General features: G+C 41.8%; 1 protein-coding gene across 3 annotated transcripts in view; it reads left to right on the top strand.

Moving 5' to 3' along the window:
- The window catches only part of LOC113961950 (24-hydroxycholesterol 7-alpha-hydroxylase), a 23,400-nt gene extending 4,761 nt beyond the window's left edge, over positions 1-18,639 (top strand). The window contains exons 2-12 of one of the 3 annotated variants that reach the window (XM_027672678.1): positions 477-612; positions 1,904-2,078; positions 4,165-4,314; positions 4,994-5,087; positions 6,492-6,590; positions 8,474-8,564; positions 9,567-9,700; positions 10,509-10,604; positions 12,529-12,617; positions 16,195-16,282; positions 17,018-18,639. In XM_027672678.1, coding sequence (XP_027528479.1) covers positions 477-612; positions 1,904-2,078; positions 4,165-4,314; positions 4,994-5,087; positions 6,492-6,590; positions 8,474-8,564; positions 9,567-9,700; positions 10,509-10,604; positions 12,529-12,617; positions 16,195-16,282; positions 17,018-17,089 — 1,224 coding nt within the window. In that variant the 3' untranslated portion in view covers positions 17,090-18,639. The remainder of the gene's footprint in view (positions 1-476; positions 613-1,903; positions 2,079-4,164; positions 4,315-4,993; positions 5,088-6,491; positions 6,591-8,473; positions 8,565-9,566; positions 9,701-10,508; positions 10,605-12,528; positions 12,618-16,194; positions 16,283-17,017) is intronic. The other 2 variants (XM_027672681.1, XM_027672680.1) reach the window with 2 other exon arrangements.
- Positions 18,640-19,167: the final 528 nt, after the last annotated feature.

The raw sequence follows: 19,167 nt of genomic DNA, 5'->3' as shown, positions 1-19,167 counted from the left end.
AGAAAAGAGCAAGGGAGGGGAGAGGAAGGAAGGGGAAGGGAGGGGAGAGGAGAGGGACAGGAATAAAAAGATGTAGGAATGGGGATTTTTTGCTAAAAAATCGTAGACCAAAATAGTCACTATTATGGATTTTTACACTGTAGGTACTTTGCTGTGGCAGCCAAGGGATGCAGTAGATAATCCATCCCTTGGATTCTCTAAATCCAGGTAGGTTGTATTGTTTGAAATGTAATGTAATTCAAATATAAAGTGTTACTCTCAGAGAAGGAATCCCTTCTACTCTGCAAAAGGTCAGGCAGCCACAGATTGCATTCCCTTCTGGTCCCTAAGTCTACAAATTTTGGTCTGATTTGTGTTCCTCTTTGTGCAGTCCTGAGCCAAGGTGTACAGAGAGCAGAAATGATGAGCTCCTCCCCCCAACCTCTCAGCAGCACTGAGTTAACAGTGCAGTAATATAAAATCTTTGTTTGTTCCAGTATGGACCCGTGTTCACAATATTCGCTCTGGGAAAACGATTTACTTTTGTGACTGAGGAAGAAGGAACTGAAGTATTTTTTAAATCTGAAGACTTAAACTTCGAACAGGCAGTACAACAAGCTGTCAAGAATGCAGGTAACTGAGACCTGGCTCTTTTTTAAAGGAAATCAAATCTAGTTACCCAGGAACTTTAAAGTAAACTGGAAGCCCACTGGCTCTTTGATCACACCTTAAATGCTTATTGTAACCCATGACCATGCTGTGAAATGAAGGTGAAACTCAATTTCTCCATGTGGATCCAGCACTGTAAACCTGCAAAGTGATTTGGATTCAGTCACAAGGAAGCAGAGGTTTCTGATCCAAGGGCTGTTATTACTTTCATCATCAAGCAACCCAAGTTTGAGATCAGGTCCTCTTCTGTGGCTGGACACTGTACCGTGTTTGGAGTGAGTGTAGTCCTGTCACTTCATTTGCAAATCAGGTTGTAGCAGTAATTAGTTGTTACCCTGTGGTACAACAGGCATTAAAAATGGGCGAGGTATATATCCCATCCAGAGTGGCATGCTCTGTCAGCTCATGTGCTTATATCCTCACAGAATAGCACAGACAGGAATTCTTTGAGTAGTTTGGCAATTTTAGACTGTGAAATAAGAGAGAAGCAAATTGTCAGAGAGATTAAATCACAGAATCTCTGTGGCTGGAAGGCACTGTTGGAGATTGCCTGGTCCAAGTCCCTGCTCAGAGCAAAGTCAGTGACAGCAGATTGCTCAGGGCTGTGTCTAGTTGGATTTTGAATATCTCCAGGGCTGGAGACTCCTCAACCTGTTTGGGCAACCTGTTCCTGTGTTTGATCATCCTCACAATAAAAACTTCCCTGAGTCTCAGTGGAGTCTCCTTTGTTGCCATTTGTGCCTATTGCCTCCTGCCCTGAGAACAGCCTGGCCTCATCTTTCTTCCACCACCAGATATTTATCCACAGTGACAAGACCCCCCTGAGCCTTCTCCTCTCCAGACTGAAGAGTCCCAGCTCTCTCAGCCTCTCCTGAGAGGATGTGCCACTGTAGAAAGGTGACACAAACTTTTTTCTTAGGATAATTTATTTTTCATTACAGTCAGTTCTGTGGATGTGCATGCACATCTCTCTATATTCCACTGGGGGGAAATCTCTGGATTGTTGATTCTGGCATTGAAGCTTCATAAGGCACGAAGATGTTACACAGACTGGTAGAAGCAGAGGGCTCAACAAAATCTTCACTGTAAGAAGCTTCTTTAGAAAGAAGCTTACAGAGTATTTCACTCTAGGAAAATGAGGGTTAAGGCACTTAAATTACAGTCAAAAGTTAAGTGTAAAAGTTTTCACTCTATCTTTCAGTGAAAATCTACTTTGTCTACTTTCCAAAACGTTTTTGTTTCTTTTTGTATTTAGTTTCTGTTCCTGCAGAAGCATTTTATCAGAATCACGGTAACCTGTACAGCATGATGAAGGGAAAAATGAGTCCTTCCAATCTGCACATGTTCACGGGCACTTTGTGTAAGGAGCTACAAGAGCACATGGCTCAGCTGGGCATGGAGGGCACAGGCGACCTCAATGACCTGGTAAGGTAAGGGAGTTTTGCAGCACATCTCCAATGCAGGGGTGTCCTTCATGGGAGCAGAGATGTCTCTGTAAAGCAGGTGGAGCTCAGGCTCTCAAGTGTTACAAACGTTTTGTCAGGATGCTCATCACAGATTCACTGTTTCAGGTGGCTCACAGAGCAGGCAGGGTTTCATCTAAAGGTGTTTTTTCCCAGCTAGGAGAAGCATCTGAATTACCTGTTCGAAAGAAAAAGAAAACACGGCGTCTTCCAACAAACCCTGTTTCCCAGAAGATGGGATAAAAACTTCACATGTTTATAAAGAACTTAAGAACAGACAAAATGCTTGATCTTCAGCAGGTTGAAAACTTTTCATGTTTGGGCCAAGCCTAGGCCAAAACTTAACTAAATCCTCTGCAACTGACTTTGCTGCCAGAACTTCATGTAAAAAAAAAATCCCTTCACTGACAGTTTCATGTGACAACAACAGAGCTCTTAACTTCTCCTTTTTCCTGGTCATCTGGGACAACACCTATATCTTGTCTGTCCATCAGTACTAGAAGTTGAATATTCATAGAATCATAGAATAGTTTGAGTTGGAAAGGACCTTAAAGGTCATCTCATTCCAACCTCCTGCCATGGGCAGGGACACCTTCCACTAGACCAGGTTTCTCAAAGCCCCATCCAACCTGACCTTGAAGACTTCCGAGGGATAGGGCAAATATTGCCTTTGGCTTAGACCTGTTTCTAACACCAGGTTGTCTTTTGCTGACTTTTCTCCATAATACAGCTTTTACTGCAGCTAAAACACTCAGCACCTGTCACTGCAATTGCTGCAATATGGATTAACTGGGGGAAAATGTGGGGGAAAGGGGCTTTGAAACCTCCCATCCCTCCCTTTGAAACCCTCCCATTATCCCACTTGTCTCGATAATGGGGTGCAAACCCTCACATCCCATGGTGTTTCCCCACCTGTCTTCTGAGATCAAAGTCACATCTGCTTCTTGTGAAAAAATGGGCATCATTGAATTGGTGGCGACCCACACCGCTGCCTGGTGTGCTAATATTGGCTCACATTTTCCTGTAATTCCCCTCTTGAATCCATCTGTGGTCTTTTAACCTGGGATCAAGTTTCTGTGGACAGGGATAGACCTGTTGCTCTGTGCTGTACTGGCACCAGCACAGACTGTGGTCCACAAGAGTCAGCGGTGCCATGGGCCTACAAATTATACATGGAGCATCCCATCCTACTGCATCCCTGATGGGTTCTTTCCACTTCCATGGCTGTCCTGGCATTCAAATCAGCTGTTATTTGTTTAAAATTTAAAAACCCGAGTTATTTGCCAGATGATAAAATACAGAATCCATAAAAGTGATCCACAGGAAATCTGGGGGTGGGGGGTGATCTGTTCTTACAAGGCAGAGTAAAAGAATTGGAATGCAATGCTCAGGATAGCTGTTATTTAGCTGCCTCAAAACTAAATCCACAGAGCCACTAGATGGCCCCAGTTTCCTTATGATCTTTAGAAAAGCAGGACAGAGAGCTCTATTCCCCGTTTAGCAGAGGCTGGAACCCTGCAAAGACCGAACAAGGGTTTCTTGGAGCTAAGGAGTACAGGAGAAGGGTCTGAGAATGGAGCTCAGAGTTTGCAGGATAACGGAGGAACAAGCAGGGAAGGAGTAAGATGAAAACAAAAGAACATTGTCCAGCAAAGCTGCAGCCAGAGGAACGAAGTTTTGGGTGTCGGGTCCAGAAGGGTTTGTGCAATGCCTGGAAGGTTCACGTAGGCTGACCTGAAATGAGAGGGGATGTTAATGGGGAGAAGGGGACCTTGGGGCCCAGAGCTTTTCTGCCACTGCTCAAGTGACCAAAAGATAACTGATGAAGTTCAGCCACATGCAGAGGAGTAGCCTGAGGTTTATGTATCTCCAAGTCTCTGCTTAAAATCCTAAAAAAGTGTGTGAGTGTGGTGTGAGCCTTGTGCCAGCCCTTCCATACTGGCATGATGCTTGAGTCCCACCAGTGCTGGCAATTTATCATGCTGCATCCTGACCTAAAACTGCTGCCATGGCTTCCTATGGCCCCTAAGTCTTGGGGATCTTGTCCTTGCAGGCATGTCATGTATCCAGCAGTGGTGAACACTTTGTTTGGGAAAGGCATCTGCCCGACAAGTCAGAGCAAAATCAAGGAGTTTGAAGAACATTTTCAGAAGTACGATGAGGACTTTGAATACGCTTCTCAGATGCCTGAGTGCTTCCTGAGGTAACAACCTTGCTTAGGTAGGCAGGGTTCAGCTTGGACCTGCCAGGGAGCAGCAGAACAGGGCAAAGGGCAAAGGTCTGACCCTAAATGTGAGTCCCAAGCTCAGGGGGTCTCCAATGAGGTGTCCCTCTGATTTTTTCCATACCTTAGTTGTTTTCCCAGCAGACCAATCTCAGATTATGTGGCTGCACTGTTGCAGAGTTGACCTTGGGTAGAGAGACCCAATTTCTGAGGGAGGGAAGTGCTTGTAGAGCCTGTCAGTGCTCCCAGGGCCATGATATTGCCTTAAGCACCCCAAAATAGCCTTCAGAAAGAATTGAGGGTACTCTAAAAATGTGGCCTTGATTTTCTTCAGGAGGATCATACTTGAAAAGATTGGCCTAAGCAATCTGTCCAAAGCCACAATGAAAACCTGTGGTGGAAAGGTAGGAAAATGCAGGAGTCTTGCAGTCACAGGTCCTGGCTCTAGGATGAGGTCTGGCCAAGGTGAAGGTCTTGGATGTGCTGTTCTTCATGTCAGTCATCACATCAATCAGTCAGAATGACACTTGGCTATCCATCAACTGACTGCTGCCCAGGGCCTTTTGGAAAACAAACAAGGAGTCCTTCTCATGGAAAAGGAAATGCTGGTTTGTGCTGCCTCGGTTAAGTGCTTCTTGTTTGTTGCTTTTCTTTACAGGAACTGGTCTAAATCCAAAAAATGGCTTCTAAAATTATTTGAGAAAGTAGTGTTGGATGCTGAAAGGACCAACCCTTCAGACACCACATCCAAGGTAAACATCCCAGGCTAGGAAATAAGATGACTTTGTTGTATATTCTGACTGAAGCAATGGAGGGCAGGAATTATTTCAGTACTGGAAAAAATAAATCAAATATATCAACTTTTATAGCTATGCCTTCATTGTCTAGTATTGCTGTCACCTGCAGTAGGACAGATCCAGATCCACAACTTTGACTTCTACTGCTCCATTTAGTTTATTTCCAACAATTCTGAGGATTAACATCTTCCTCTGGGGAATTTTAAGCCAAGAGTTCAGAGCTATGATCCATTGCCAGCCTCCAGTATCACACTGCAGTGAGCAGTTGAAAGAGGTGAGAGAAAGACCCTTCAGTTGTTTCTCTGAGGGCACCATGCTGTGAAATCTCAAAACCTTACATGTACTATTTTTAAACCCTGGTGTAGAGTGAGTAGGTCGTCCAACAGCCAGACTAGTAGAAAATAGCAGATTACTGGATTGGAAGCCAAGTACCCTAAATATTGATTGTGTCAAAGCTGTGATAAGTTGTTCCCCTGGTTATTCTCCTCAGCTCTGGCAGGAATTCTGTCGATACAGCTGACAAATGTGACGGCAGACTGGCCTGGGAATTTTGATCTACCAAATGGTTGTAGAACAGGTCATTAAACAAAACAAGTTTTATTTAGACTTTAAAAGCTTTACATACCGCATTTTCTTTCATAAAATAAACCAGATTAATGGAAAGAAAGAGAAGGGTGGAGAGGGGATGGTGGGATGTAAGAAGGTGCACAAAGTAGGAGGCACAAACTTGGTGTCTTAGATTGGGTGGGAATCTGGAAAAAAGATCACTAATTTTTTATTTAAAGTCACCTTTTTCACCTTGTATTTAAGGAAATACTGTAAACAAAACCTGATCCTAGAACATTACACAGTTGCTATAGTTTCAAAGAATATCCACCCATTGAGGTCACTGCTTAGGTCACCAACAAAGTGCCTGAAACCAGGGAGTTTACTGATATATCAGACCATGTCTTCATAACAAGCATGAACAGAGAGAACATTTTCTTCATTTGCATTCATTCAACTGGTTCATTCCCATTTTCAGGTTCTTTAGAGGAGTAGAGCAGGAGTTAGAATAGAATTCTTCCATGTACAAGCAACAATAAGGATTGAGGGTGCCCAATTCCCTAAAAACATTAAGGAAATTGAGACCAGTGCAAGAATTCAGTAGGGATTCACGTGGTGCACTGAGTGCTTCTTGCTCTCTGCCTATGCGTGAGTCTCACTTTCTCTTAACAGCTGTCATCTCTACTTTGTGGTTGCAAAAGAACCATAACTAATATTACTTCTCTTTGATAAACTAATCCTTGAATTCTAGTAAGCCCTACCCTAAACACTTTTAATATTTTGGAAATAGCCATTATCTTTTATTTATAACAGACACTACTGCAACATCTCCTGGACAACTTGCAAGGAAAACATTTAGCTCCCAATTATGGTCTCCTCATGCTCTGGGCTGCCCAAGCAAATGCTGTCCCCGTAAGTACATCAGCTACAGAAACATCTTCTGTCTATCCTGTTCAAAAGCCTGTATTTGGGAAGCAAAGACTTTGAAGCAGAGGTCACACACACACTGCATGGATTCCAAAGAAGGGATTATCACACCCACATGCATCACTACAAATATACCCAGGCTGCAATGTCACAGAAGCAATGACAAGAAAAGCTCTTCTTGTATTTTTCCTAAATTATGTTGTTCCCTATCATAACATTTCAGGAACATAAGCCTCATAGCTATTAAGATCACAGTCTTAAGCTGTGAAGAGCATTTAACTCTGTTTTGAAGCACTGTGGCTGTGTTATAGTAAAGACTCTATTTTAGATATCCTGGTGTTACCGATTGTAAAGAATATCAAAAGCATAATATAGAGTAACTTCATCCATGTGTAAATCCTTGAGTGAATTTGTCTCTTTCATTTTGGGGGATCTGCTGTAAAAATGCCAGTGGAAGAAACGCAATGGTTTGATTCTACTTCTGTTAAGTTTTGTCCATGTTAGAAAAGGATTTGCTGGATTAATGATCCTGATATAAGTATGCTAACAAACCCAATATATCTAACACAGCTTAGGCTGACCAAAGACATTTATAGGAATTTCTCAGATGAAAAATCCGTAGCAGCAAAACCATCCTTTATTTACCATGACTACTAAGCCCTTTCCAGCACAGTTACGTCCATTACAGATGTGATGTAGAAAAACATGACAGTGAGTTATTTTTGTATGTACCCCTAATGGATATATCTATGTTTTTTGTAGATTGGATATCACTGAAATTTAGCCTAAGGGAAATTCATCCATTTCAGTGAAGTTTCTGTGGATTCATGTGTTGGTATAAGTGGGAGGCATAGCCTGCTGTCTGTTATCAGGATAACTGACATTCCTTCCACAACACTTACTCCTGTAATATTCAGCTGTAAATAGACATACAGATATTTCGCTGTTTCTCAGAATAGGCACAACCACTGTACTGGGGAATGGAATGATGGAAAAAAAGGTCTTTCACCTTCCAAGGGCATTTTTTTAAAAGCACTTTAAACTCTTTTATCTGAAACAATTCAGTTATCCCTCCTTAGCCCGTGGAGTGAAGCCACAATGTCCAAGTGCTGTACAAGAAAACTAAGCTACCAGAGTTGTTTTGCAGAAGGAGGACCTGCATCCACATCGGGCTATTTGGGAAATAACAGTAAGAGTTCTCATCCCTCACCAGCACAGATGGCCCATGACCAGATCTGTGTGCAGGCTGCATCTCCCGCTAGCTCAGCAAGAGGAGAGAGACTCCTGGCACTGCTGCCAGTCCTTCTGGTTTCATCCTACTTAAGAGGATTTTCTCCTTTCCTAAATTTCTTGATTTTCAACTTCATTGCATAATCAGTTAGCAAATTATTTCTAAAGGGGATATACTACTCCCTGTTTTGCCGTTAATTAAAACTTTTCCTGCCCGTTTTAGTGTGACTCACTATGACAATGCCCTGCAAATTATTTAACCTCATTTCTGCTAATATTAGTAGGAATTTTATTTCCATTCATGAAGCTGAAACTAATCACACACAATGATTTCGTAGTTCATTTTAACACCTAGTTATTTGAAAATAAAGAAAGGATTCTGTGCCTCAAAGCTCAAGGCCAAAGCTATATAATGTTCACTAAAGATAAGCACACAGCAGATGACTAGACATAATCTTCCAGGAGCTGAGCCCTTAGATATGGATTTACCCAGAAAGCACAGCTCCTTGTGCATCCCAACTACAACAGGCACACGTAAAAAAAAGTGAAATTTTTTTCACCTGCCTCCGTGATTTGCTACAAAGATACTGTCATTCTGTTCTGTATTCCTAAATTCAAGGGTTTCCATCTCTGTTTAGGTTGCATTTTGGACCCTTGCTTTCATACTGTCTCATCCTTCCATTTACAAGAAAGTCATGGAAGACCTGGCTTCTGTTTTTGGCAAAGCAGGTAATAAATCTGATCATGTCCTGGAGGTTAGAAATGATTTATTCTGTGTCAGCCCAGCACACAGCACACTTGGTCAGTGGCTGGGAACAATGAGTGTTGCTGCTAAGAGTGCTACTGATAATGTCGAGTCCAGCTCTTAGTTCTTTACTCAGCATATGCTCAAGAACTATTTTTAGGCAAGAACACCTTTGATGTTATCAAAAGAAGGAGGTAGAAAAAGAACTGTATGTGGTTCCTCATTCCTATCATTTAAACTTAGATTTGTATTAACCAGTGTTGTGATTTTTCCATGTACTTATGATAGCGTCAGATGAGGTTTTTCAGTTCAGCTGCTTTTCATGGTGTGATGTTCACCAGTTCCAGCTATTCTGTGGAAAAAAGCAGGCCAGGAACTGTTTTCTGTCATCAGAGGCCAATTTATCCAGCACGATTCACACCCCATGGCTAATCTCTTTCCCTCAAAAAGCAGTTACCTACTGGGAGCAGTGATTCCCATATGCAGTGCCCTGAACCATGCTTGGAGTTTCATGGAAGGCTCTTTGTTGACGTGGGTCAAAACCATATCAAGAAACATGTTAATAATTAGCCAACAAAGAAAATCACGAAGCAGTGCTTAAGCCTTTCTCCTGGCCCTGTTTCATTTGCTTGCGTTAACACAGCCCAGGAGCTCAGCCATGGCTTCTTGTCTTGGCACCTACAATCCCTGCAACTTCCATGCAGTGTCCTACCAAAGCACTGAAAAAGTCCAGAGACTCTTACCTTCCAAAATGACCTTTCTTTGGCTTCTCTTGGCCAATACCATATCTAATACAGCACCTTAGAGTTGCTACATTCTCTTCAATGGCTTTTCTTAAAACTTTGAAATATAAAGAAAAATTTTGGATGTAAAATATGTCTTGAAGTATTTTACCAACAGTTCTAAAGCAAGACATGTCAGCCTCTATCAAAACAATTATGAAATCTCATTTTTCACACTGAGTCTTCTTTCTCATGTCACAACAGGTAAAGATAAACTGGAAGTCTCTGAAGAGGACCTGAAGAAGCTCCCTTTTATTAAATGGTGCACTTTGGAAGCCATACGGCTGAGGTCTCCAGGTGCAATCACCAAGAAAGTAATAAACCCAATTAAAATTAAGGTGAGATTTGGTTGTGGGTTTTTTTCCCCAAAGGATGGTATATGACTTGTCTGGAAAGGGTTCTCCCAACAGATCTGGATAAAATTAAAGTACCAGAAATATTTCCCAGTCTCACAGATGGAGTTATTCACCATCATTAATTTATGAGTGGCTTTGCTTCTCTTGCTCACTTCAATTTTTAGTTGATTTTAGATTGAATTGAATTGAGATGGACATACTGTGCTGATGGTATGTAAAATAGTAATCAGACACAACAAATGTAGTAGAAAGGACCACAATTTAGTGACTGATAAAACTAATTTTCTGTTTGTCCTCCTCGCTGACATTCAGAAGGTGTCAGCATTCAGGAATCTGGCAAAGAAATGTTTGGGAAAAACCCACTCCCTTAAGGAAGCAGTGCTCCTGACACTTAAGAAATAACTAATGTCTGCTGTCATATAAGACCTTCTATGAATTTCTTTACATTGAATGAAATGTTCAACAAAAGATTTAGAAAAAAACCGAACAGCTCACATGCTACATCAAGAATCAGAAAAGATAGAAATAATGCTTCTTGTCTTTTGATACCTGAAAAAAACAAATTAGAACACAAACAGTCTTTTCATGGTCTCCTACTGTTTAGGTTTTATGGAAGAAAACAGCAACAGCAAGAAGAAACTTCAAACATATAATATGGCCATCAAGGATTTATCACCTCCACTTGTTCTCTCTTAGGATTTTCTGTGATGGAAGAGAAGTACCAAGGAGAGACTGTTTTGGGAGTTGACTTGTGATTTTCTCCTTTCTTAGAGTTTTTCCTTCTTTTCAGAATTTCACCATCCCTGCAGGTGACATGCTGATGTTGTCGCCCTATTGGTTGCACCGGAATCCAAAATATTTTCCAGACCCAGAAATGTTCAAACCTGTAAGTTGTCACTTCTTGGTGTGTGTATTTTGCTGTCTTTTCTCCTCTTCACTTATTTCATAACAAAAGCACACAGACAAATTTGCCCAAAGTTGAGTATGCCCCATTGACTGGAGGATGGCCTTGTACACAGAAAAGATGGGCCCACGAAGGAGGAGCCTATAAGAATAAGCAAGACTGTAAATTCAGTGACATGTTCCAGGTAATATGGTACTCCTTCATATCACTGTGATCTTGACCTCATCACTCTCTGCAACTCCCTGACAGGAGGTTGTAACCAGGTGGGGATTGGTCTTTTCTCCCAAGTAACAGCTCATAGGATAAGAGGAGATGGCCTCAAGGCATGCCAGGGCAGGTTTAGGTTGGATATTAGGAAAAATTTCTTCACTGAAAGGGTTGTCAGGCACTGGAACAGGCTGCTCAGGGAAGTAATGGAGTCACCATCCCTGGAGGGGTTAAAAGATGTGTAGATGTGGCATTTGGGGACATGGTTTAGTGTGGCCTTGGCAGTGCTGGGTTAATGGCTGGACTCAATGATGTTAAAGGTTTTTTCCAATCAAACTAATTCTATGATTCCATGATTCCAAGTACTCTCCTCTCCCTGTCAGATGATTTCTGGTAGGTATTAGCTTTACTAATTTAGTAGTTAATCTAGTTTCTTGATTATTATTCCACTGCAGGTGGCTGTGTGGGCAGGCTTGTAACTGCTCTTTTTAGCACCATCTGATATAGAACAGTTTGTCTTTTTTATAGAAATACATCAAGGAGTAATTTAAACAAAACTTCCTTTCTAGCAAACTCTTCCCAGTTTGAAATCTCTCATAACAATTCCTGCCTGTTTGAAATCTGAAGCTGAAACTCTGATGCAGCAGCTTATTTCTTTAGTAACTTTATTCCTAAAAAGCAAGCTAGCTTGTTTTTTAGAAACTCACACTTTTTTTTCCTGATGATTTCTCATCCTGAGAATAGATGAGTGCTCCTTGGCATTTGAATGACATTGTCATTCTAAATGTGTCACCTCCTTCCTCATCCCTTAGATTTTTTTCTTTCTTTTATTGAATTTTGATGCTAACAGGTTTCCTCTTCAGAAAGCTCTAAACAGCCCTAGCTGAAAAAAGAAAACCAATCTAAATCAAAGAAAGACAAAATTACATCTTCTCTGGGACAGCTTCATCAGAGTAGTTCACCACCAGAACCTTGACAGGGTGTTACTTGGCAGAGTTGTGCTGAGTTTGTGGAGGCTGGTTTGTCACTCAGCAGTCAAGAGATTTGCTTCTCTCAGTGTCACCCACCAAAACTTCAGCCTTGTCCCTTGTGTTGTTCCTTTTCTCTCAAAACAACTCAGGATGGACAAGGATCCCTCTGGGTACAGACAGAGCTGTTTTTGTTCAAAATAGTTCATTTTCTCACACACTGGCTTACACTAGATACAGCTCACGGACCTTGCATTTGTCTGTACACAGCATCTTAGAAATGTTTTTTGTGCAAGATATGCATGAGCCACTTGTGTGTCATGACACAATTTTGTGGCTGAGGCTTTCCCCAGTACTGGTTGAACATTTGCTTGGCATTTGTGTATATTTAAAAGGACAAGGTCGCATTTTTTATAGGCATTCCAATAGCTCAAGATGTAGGATTTAGGAAATGGGGATGTATAGGAAGAATGCTTTAGGGGTGATTTTGAAAACCTCACCAGCATCTTGAGGCACCTAAATATGTTTCAGATGGGACCCTCATTTCTTTCCCCGAGTCGGTGCTGACTTTTGAATGCAGACTTTAACACTAACAGGTTGAATGCAAAAAAATGGCATTAGTGCAACTTTGTATTGAGGATTAGCTGTCCAAGGTCATTTTTAGCCTGGAGAAATAAAGTTAAGCTTTATTTATATAAGGCTGATTTGGAAAAAAAAGTTTCTTCCCACAGGATCGTTGGAAAGAGGCAAATTTAGAGAAGAATGCTTTCTTGGACAGCTTTGTGGCATTTGGAGGAGGGAAGCATCAGTGTCCAGGAAGGTCAGTGAAACAGCTGGGGTTTATTTATTCCCAAATCCTGCAGAGAACAACTCTCTTGAACTGGGCTCCTCTTACACTTGGAGATAAAGTGTTTGCTTTGCTCTTTGTCAGTCTCCTAATATTTGGCATCATCTGGACCTTGTTTAAACTGATTTGAAAGTGGTTTCATTCCTGGAAAAGACAGGTTAAGTCACACTGTAAAAGCAGAATCTGAGACTAGTGTATCAAGGGATATTGCCCCTCCACCCCCTGGAAGGAAAGTCAGCCCAGCTCTGCCTCTGCTGAGGCATCTTTTCATCAAGGGAGAGTTGTCCCACTTTCAAACTTGCCAGTTTACAGACAGAGGTATTTAAGCTGCCATAAACCAGTTCTAAACAAACCAAAAGAACATTTCTCTGGTCTGAGATTCTCATTCCATCCTCTACAATGCCATTGACATCTTTGCTGATCTTGAAATATTTTAACTGGCCCCTCTGTGTTTGAATCCTGTCTTTGCATTAAGGCCCACACAATTGTATAATGGCTTAAACTGCAGATCCTGTCTCACTTCACTCCTCCAGCAATGCCAGCCTTGATGCTTCCTGCATTCCTTCTGCTGTTTTCTCTGCTGTCCCTCTTTCTGGAACAAGTCCCAGGGAGCCAGCTGCTCCTTGTTTCTGTGTTCAAACATCTCTATGCTCAATCCTCTGCCTCCAAAACCTGGTCTCCTCTAAGAAGCAAGTAACCAAGAATCCTTAAAACTAGTCATTTTATCTTGAGTCCCACGTGGAGCAAGGAATCTGGAGAGAGTTGCAGAGGATCTGCATTCTGGAATCTGCTCCCTGTAGCAGGCTGGACATGAGTGTCAGATAAACTTTGTGAAGGCATTAAAGTGGGCAGAGTGAATAAAACTGCATTCATTATTTAGGCTTACCAGAGGAAGGTGCTCACTCACTGCTGTACCTCCGTGGCTTGTACCATATTCCTGAGCTAAATATGAGCACAGCCTCATTACAGGAAGGGTGACAGCAAAATTCACAAGAGGCACCTGCAGGTACAGGGAGAGCTGCAAAACAATGTTTCTGAAAGCTGCTTGTTTGTATATCCTGACCTATTTGTTCAGGCTGTTCTCTGGACTCTGATAACATCTTTAAAATAAGTTTGTGGTTAGGAAGAAAATCATAACATTTCTACATAGACAACAGATGGAGAATATTTTTCTTGCTGACAGACAAAAAAACTCTTTAAAACCATTTGGCAGTTCACATGGTAACATACAACTTCAAGTTTTTCAGCAATAATTGTAAAAGAATAATGTGGTGGTCTTGAAAAAAAGAAAATTAAATCAACAGTTGTATCTAGATTCCAGGCTGCAGATTTCCTTGATGTGACTGAATGAAAAAATGATATTTCAACTTTAAGATGCATTTTCCTTTAATCCATTATTGAGATTTATAAATTAAATGCATGAAACATTTAATTTCTCCATTGCAAAAGTTCAACATGAAATGAAAAGTTAATGAAACTGAAAGCTAGTAAATAACTTACTTGTCAAATATTCTAGCAAACTGACATGGGAAGGGCTCCCACAAAGCCATTTCTGTGCCATCTTTTTTACCTAAAAGAAAAATGTGATGTCAGTTTGACTACTTTGGTCTAACCAGGTGATTATTGCCTGTGTGACTCTGCTTATCTTGCATGGCTCTGTCTGTTGTCTCCTGTCTTGTGGTGACTTTGTAAAACCAGTGCAACAGCTGTGATTTCCTTCTTGGGCTCCATTTACTGCAGCATCTTAATCCACAGCTGGGATCCCGGGTTCCAGCACCACCCAAATATGTAGCAGTGCACCGGGGGCAAGATTTCAGAAAGCACATCTTGGTCCAGGCCCTTTGTCACTAAATTAAATGGGAAGGCATCAGTGACTCAGGGTTTTTACAGGAAAACTGCTCTAGGACTCAGTCGTGAACATGAAAGACAGGTGGGAACTAAGGGGCTGCATTTTGCTGCAAGAGAGCTCATGGTTTCTGCTCAGTACAACAAGCCATGGAAGAGGACATGCTGGAATGCTGCAGTCTGGCATTTCACTCCTGGATTGTCCTTCTGACCACCCTCAGACACATGTGTTGCTTATTATCCTTGTATCTTAGCATCTCTGTGTGCAGAGCAGAGTAACCACAGCAGCCTGTTGGGAAAAGCACTTCAGGATCTGGTGGTAGGAAGTGCTGTGGTCAGTTGCTGGTTATATCCATGGGACAGCCTCCAGAGGGTACAGAGGTGTCAGGGCTGCGCAGTCCACCTCCGGCTGTGCTGGTGTTTGAAGGACTCTGTCCACACAGCCTTTCTACTTTCTGGGAAATCCAGATGCATTTGGGTGAATCATGGTTCACCCCTGCCAGACCAGTGAGGGGGCTCAGAGGCAGGACCTCAAGCACCAGGGGTCCAGGGCCCCGCTGTGCAAACAGGGCTGGGACTGGAAGGATCCCACCGTTGTACAGTGCTGCAGGCATGGAGTTTGGGCTAGTACATCCCACCTGATCTGGGCTAATATCCACTGAAATATCCCTGCACTGCTTTCCCCAGAGCTCAAGGTCACCAAAAGCTCACAGAGATAATTTGGGTCTGAAGCTGTGCTAAAACAAACAACCATCCTCCCACTCCAGAGCCCAGGGCAGCTTCATGTGCAGATCCTGATGGTTCTGCAGGAGTTAGCCTGGGTCTCCTGGGGCTTCTTAGCTTCTTCACACCTCCCAGGCCAACTCCAGGCTGATGCCATGCACAGTCACATGGCCTCCTCCCCTGCGAATTCCCCAATAGATGTTTCATCCAGGTTTTCCAGCATCTCTCAGATAACAGAAAATAAACTGTAGAAGAGGAAGGTAGTATTACTATTTTAACTGGGTATTTAAGACTTATGTCTAAATTCTGCAAGTGAGTAATCCCATGACCGGCCATAGGTGTATGCTGCTTAATGCAGAAAGCTTTTGTATGTATCAACCTTAAAAAGCAATAGCCTGGAGGAGTTCACCTGCAGTTATCCGAAACCTTCTCCGGCCTGACTAAGAAGGACCTTTCTGAGAGTGTTACAGAAAAAAGAAATCCTGCCCTTGGGTCTCCTACTGCATCCTAATGCTGATGCATTAAATAATAACTCCCACTGTCACCGCTCTCTGATGTCATCAGGCTCCCAGCTGTATTATATAACTTTATATAGCATGATTAGTCATATGGCCTTTTCTGTGTTTGACTGCCTTCTCACTCCTAGGAAGTTATTTCAAGTCAGGAAGCGTTAGGAGAACATAAATGTTTATACAGTGGAAAAATCCATAATGATAAGGGTCTGGTTTAAAATAGGGTGTCAGAAGGATACCGTTGGTCTAATGTTTCACCAGAAAGAAGGGGCAGCCACTACATTCGTGTTCTTTGCTGAGGAACAAAGCTGAACAAAGCTACAGCAGATTTCCCTATGGAAGACAAACTTTCAAGGAGAACTAAACCATGGAGTGTAAAATGTGTCAAAGACACCCTGTTTGTTACCTGATGATAACATATGTGTTATAGTCAGGCTGGATGGCAAATGTTTTCCTCCCTTTTCTTGCAGGTGGTTTGCAATCATGGAAATCCAGTTGTTTGTTGTTCTGTTCCTGTACAAGTATGAATTTGTGGTGTTGGATGCAGTACCAAAGGAGGTAAGAGTTCCATGCAATCATATAGCATTCCCCATCTTTATATCCTCCAGTCATCAGGCTCAGCTGAATAGCCACGATCAACTGTGGTTATGTATAATGAAATGAAATTTTGAGAGGAGTGTTATAAAACATGTAATGCATAGCTCAGTCTTTGTTTGAACTTAAAAAACCCAGAATAACTTCAGCAATTCCAGTTAGTGGAGCTGCACTGACCATACAAGAGTATTCTGTCTCATTGTTGCCTAAACATCACCAGAAATTTGATAATTGCTTTCTGCCACTCACAAAAACAGTGAATATGGAACTGGATCATTAATACTCTAAAAATGTGAAATCAGATGCAGCACTCATAGTGCTCTTCCACTCCATTTTCAGTGGTGGAAGGTAAATCATTAGGGTAAGACTGAAGGAGTAACTGTGACACGGAGAGGTTTTACCATTAAGCCAGAATGGCACAGTCTCCACTTTATTATTCTAATATTTTGAAAATATTCAAAACTATGAGAGTTTCTTAAGAGCTCATGTGTCATCCTGGCAGAGTGACTGGAATGAAAACTAATCATGAAGGCCTTCCTCAATGGCTTTGGCAAAGCCAAGAAATACTCTTGGTATTTGGTTTTGGTTCTCTAAGACCAAAGCTCCAAGAATATGTTTATATCTTAATACTAAAGCAAGATAATAAGTCCAATGACTGAACTAACTTAAATGTTCCTACTGATATTCTTCTCTCTGCAGAGCCCTTTACACTTGGTGGGGACACAGCAACCCATGGCACCATTCCGGGTCCAGTATAAATGCCGGGAATAAAAGCTGCCCAGCACTAACCTTCCTTTGCCATTCCCCCCCCACCCCGCATGGATGAACCACTGAGCTGCTTCCCTATCCTACACCTTCAGATAAGTTCTCTGCCTGAAGAGTTCTTAATTTCAACTTTCAATGCTGCACATACTCAATATTCACATATTCAATGCTGAACTGTGCTGTGCCATACCAGAATAGTGGTACCTGTGCTCTGCACCTGGTTGCCCACCTCCTAGTGCTTAAAACCCAAGCTCTCCTGCTGCATTCATAATTTGGGGGGCAGTTATTCACAGATTTTGCAAATCTGATATGCTAAGCTTGCCAACCAAACATTCAGGACAAAAAGCTGCAGTGTTTGGAAATCCTGCGTGGAAGCTGTGCTAGAATGTGCAGGTTGCTTCAAACCAAGGCCAAAGTGGTGCCTCATGCTAAGAAATCAGATTGGTAACACTGTACATCTCCCTGGTGTTGGTGTGCACAATATCCAGGACAGTCTGAGCAGAGACCACCAGATCAGATCCACAGCCTGATAAAATATCATGACTTCTGTGCCACTGCCTCTGTGGGTAGGTGAAGATCTGGCCTGCTCTGCCTGCAACAGGTGCCAACTTTTTGCAAATAAAATGCATTTGTAATGGAAAAATTGCAAGCACTTGGGTCTTGTTCCACTGGAGCCCCTAAAATTTCTACTGAGCATTACTTGTTCCACAGGATTCAGAATTGGTCCTTGCATGAATATACAATGAAAGTTTGACTGGGATGTTCAGCTCTCAGTAAAAAGTGATTGCAAAAAAAGACTGGTTGTCTAATATCTAGAACACTTTTGCTTTCCCTTTCACGTGACTTATAGAACAAATTGCACAAATCTAAGAATATTCAATCCTATAAAGAATACCTAGTAAAAGTTGTTTGATGGAGCTGTCAAGTAAGTTCAGATAACACTTTCACTGCTGTCAGATTTCATATACAATAATAGCTGGCATGTATTTTTAGTCTATTAAGTAAAGATTATTCATCATTTTAAAAGTATTTGCAAAAAAAAATCCCACACAAATAGACTTTCAACAACAGTAAAACTATGGGAATAACAAGCATAGGAAAATAACACATTGTATAATTCATTACGTAGTTGGCTTACCTTCGTTATGGATAGAACAACTTCAGTGATTTATACGGTTGGAAAATGATTCATCCGACTTCTAATTTAGCTCATTATAGTCAACTCTGCAAGAGTTGCACTCTTAACTGCTATTTCAGTGTCTCTTCCAAAACTGAAATCTATTCCCTTGGTTTTCATGCACAGTATTACCCAGAAGTGTATATATTAATTTTAAAATTTGGCAATCACCGCAATATCTGTAAGGCCAGGTGGGACAGGGCTTTGAGCAACCTGGTTTAGTGGAAGGTGTTCCTGCTCATGGCGTGGGGTTGAAATCAGATAATCTTTTTAAGGTCATTTCCAACCCAAACCGTTCTGTGATTCTATGGTTTTATGTATTTTCCAGTTTTGCAAAGTTATTTTTTTTTCCCAAATGCGCATTGTTTTTTATTTTTCTGTTTAATTGATTTTGAGGTTTGGGGGTTGGTGGGGTTTTTTTGTGGTTTGTTTTGTTTGGGGGGTTTTCGGAGATTTTTTGGTGCGTGGGTTTTTTTTGTTTGTGTTGTTTTGTTTGGTTTTGTCCCTGTGATTTGGGATTCCCCCCCCCACGAGAGATAAATCAAAAAAGCAAAATTCTATAATGGCAAACTTGACTCTAAAGGTAAAAGGTCCCAAAAGGAAGGTCAACATCGAATTGGTTAGAAGGTATCCCTGCCTATGGCAAGGGTTTGGAATGAGATGATCTTTGAGGTCCCTTCCAACCCAAACCATTCTGTGATTCTGTGATGATTTTTCTATATATTTTGCTCTCCTTTTGCACAGACCTTCACCTCGATGTGCCAGAGCAGGGAGCAGGATGAGGCCGTTGGTGCTGCTTCTGTGAGTGCTGAGTGTTTCTGAGTTGGCCAGTGGGGCCACCAGTACATACACGTTTTACACATGTGTTTGTGTATGTGCCTGCTGGGAATCCATGTGCAGCCTCACT

Source organism: Neopelma chrysocephalum, unplaced genomic scaffold (genome assembly GCF_003984885.1).
Source record: "Neopelma chrysocephalum unplaced genomic scaffold, ASM398488v2 Primary Assembly neopelma1_97517, whole genome shotgun sequence".
Taxonomy (NCBI): domain Eukaryota; kingdom Metazoa; phylum Chordata; class Aves; order Passeriformes; family Pipridae; genus Neopelma; species Neopelma chrysocephalum.
Note: the sequence above shows the minus strand (reverse complement) of the source record. Positions and strands in the feature narration are given on the sequence as shown.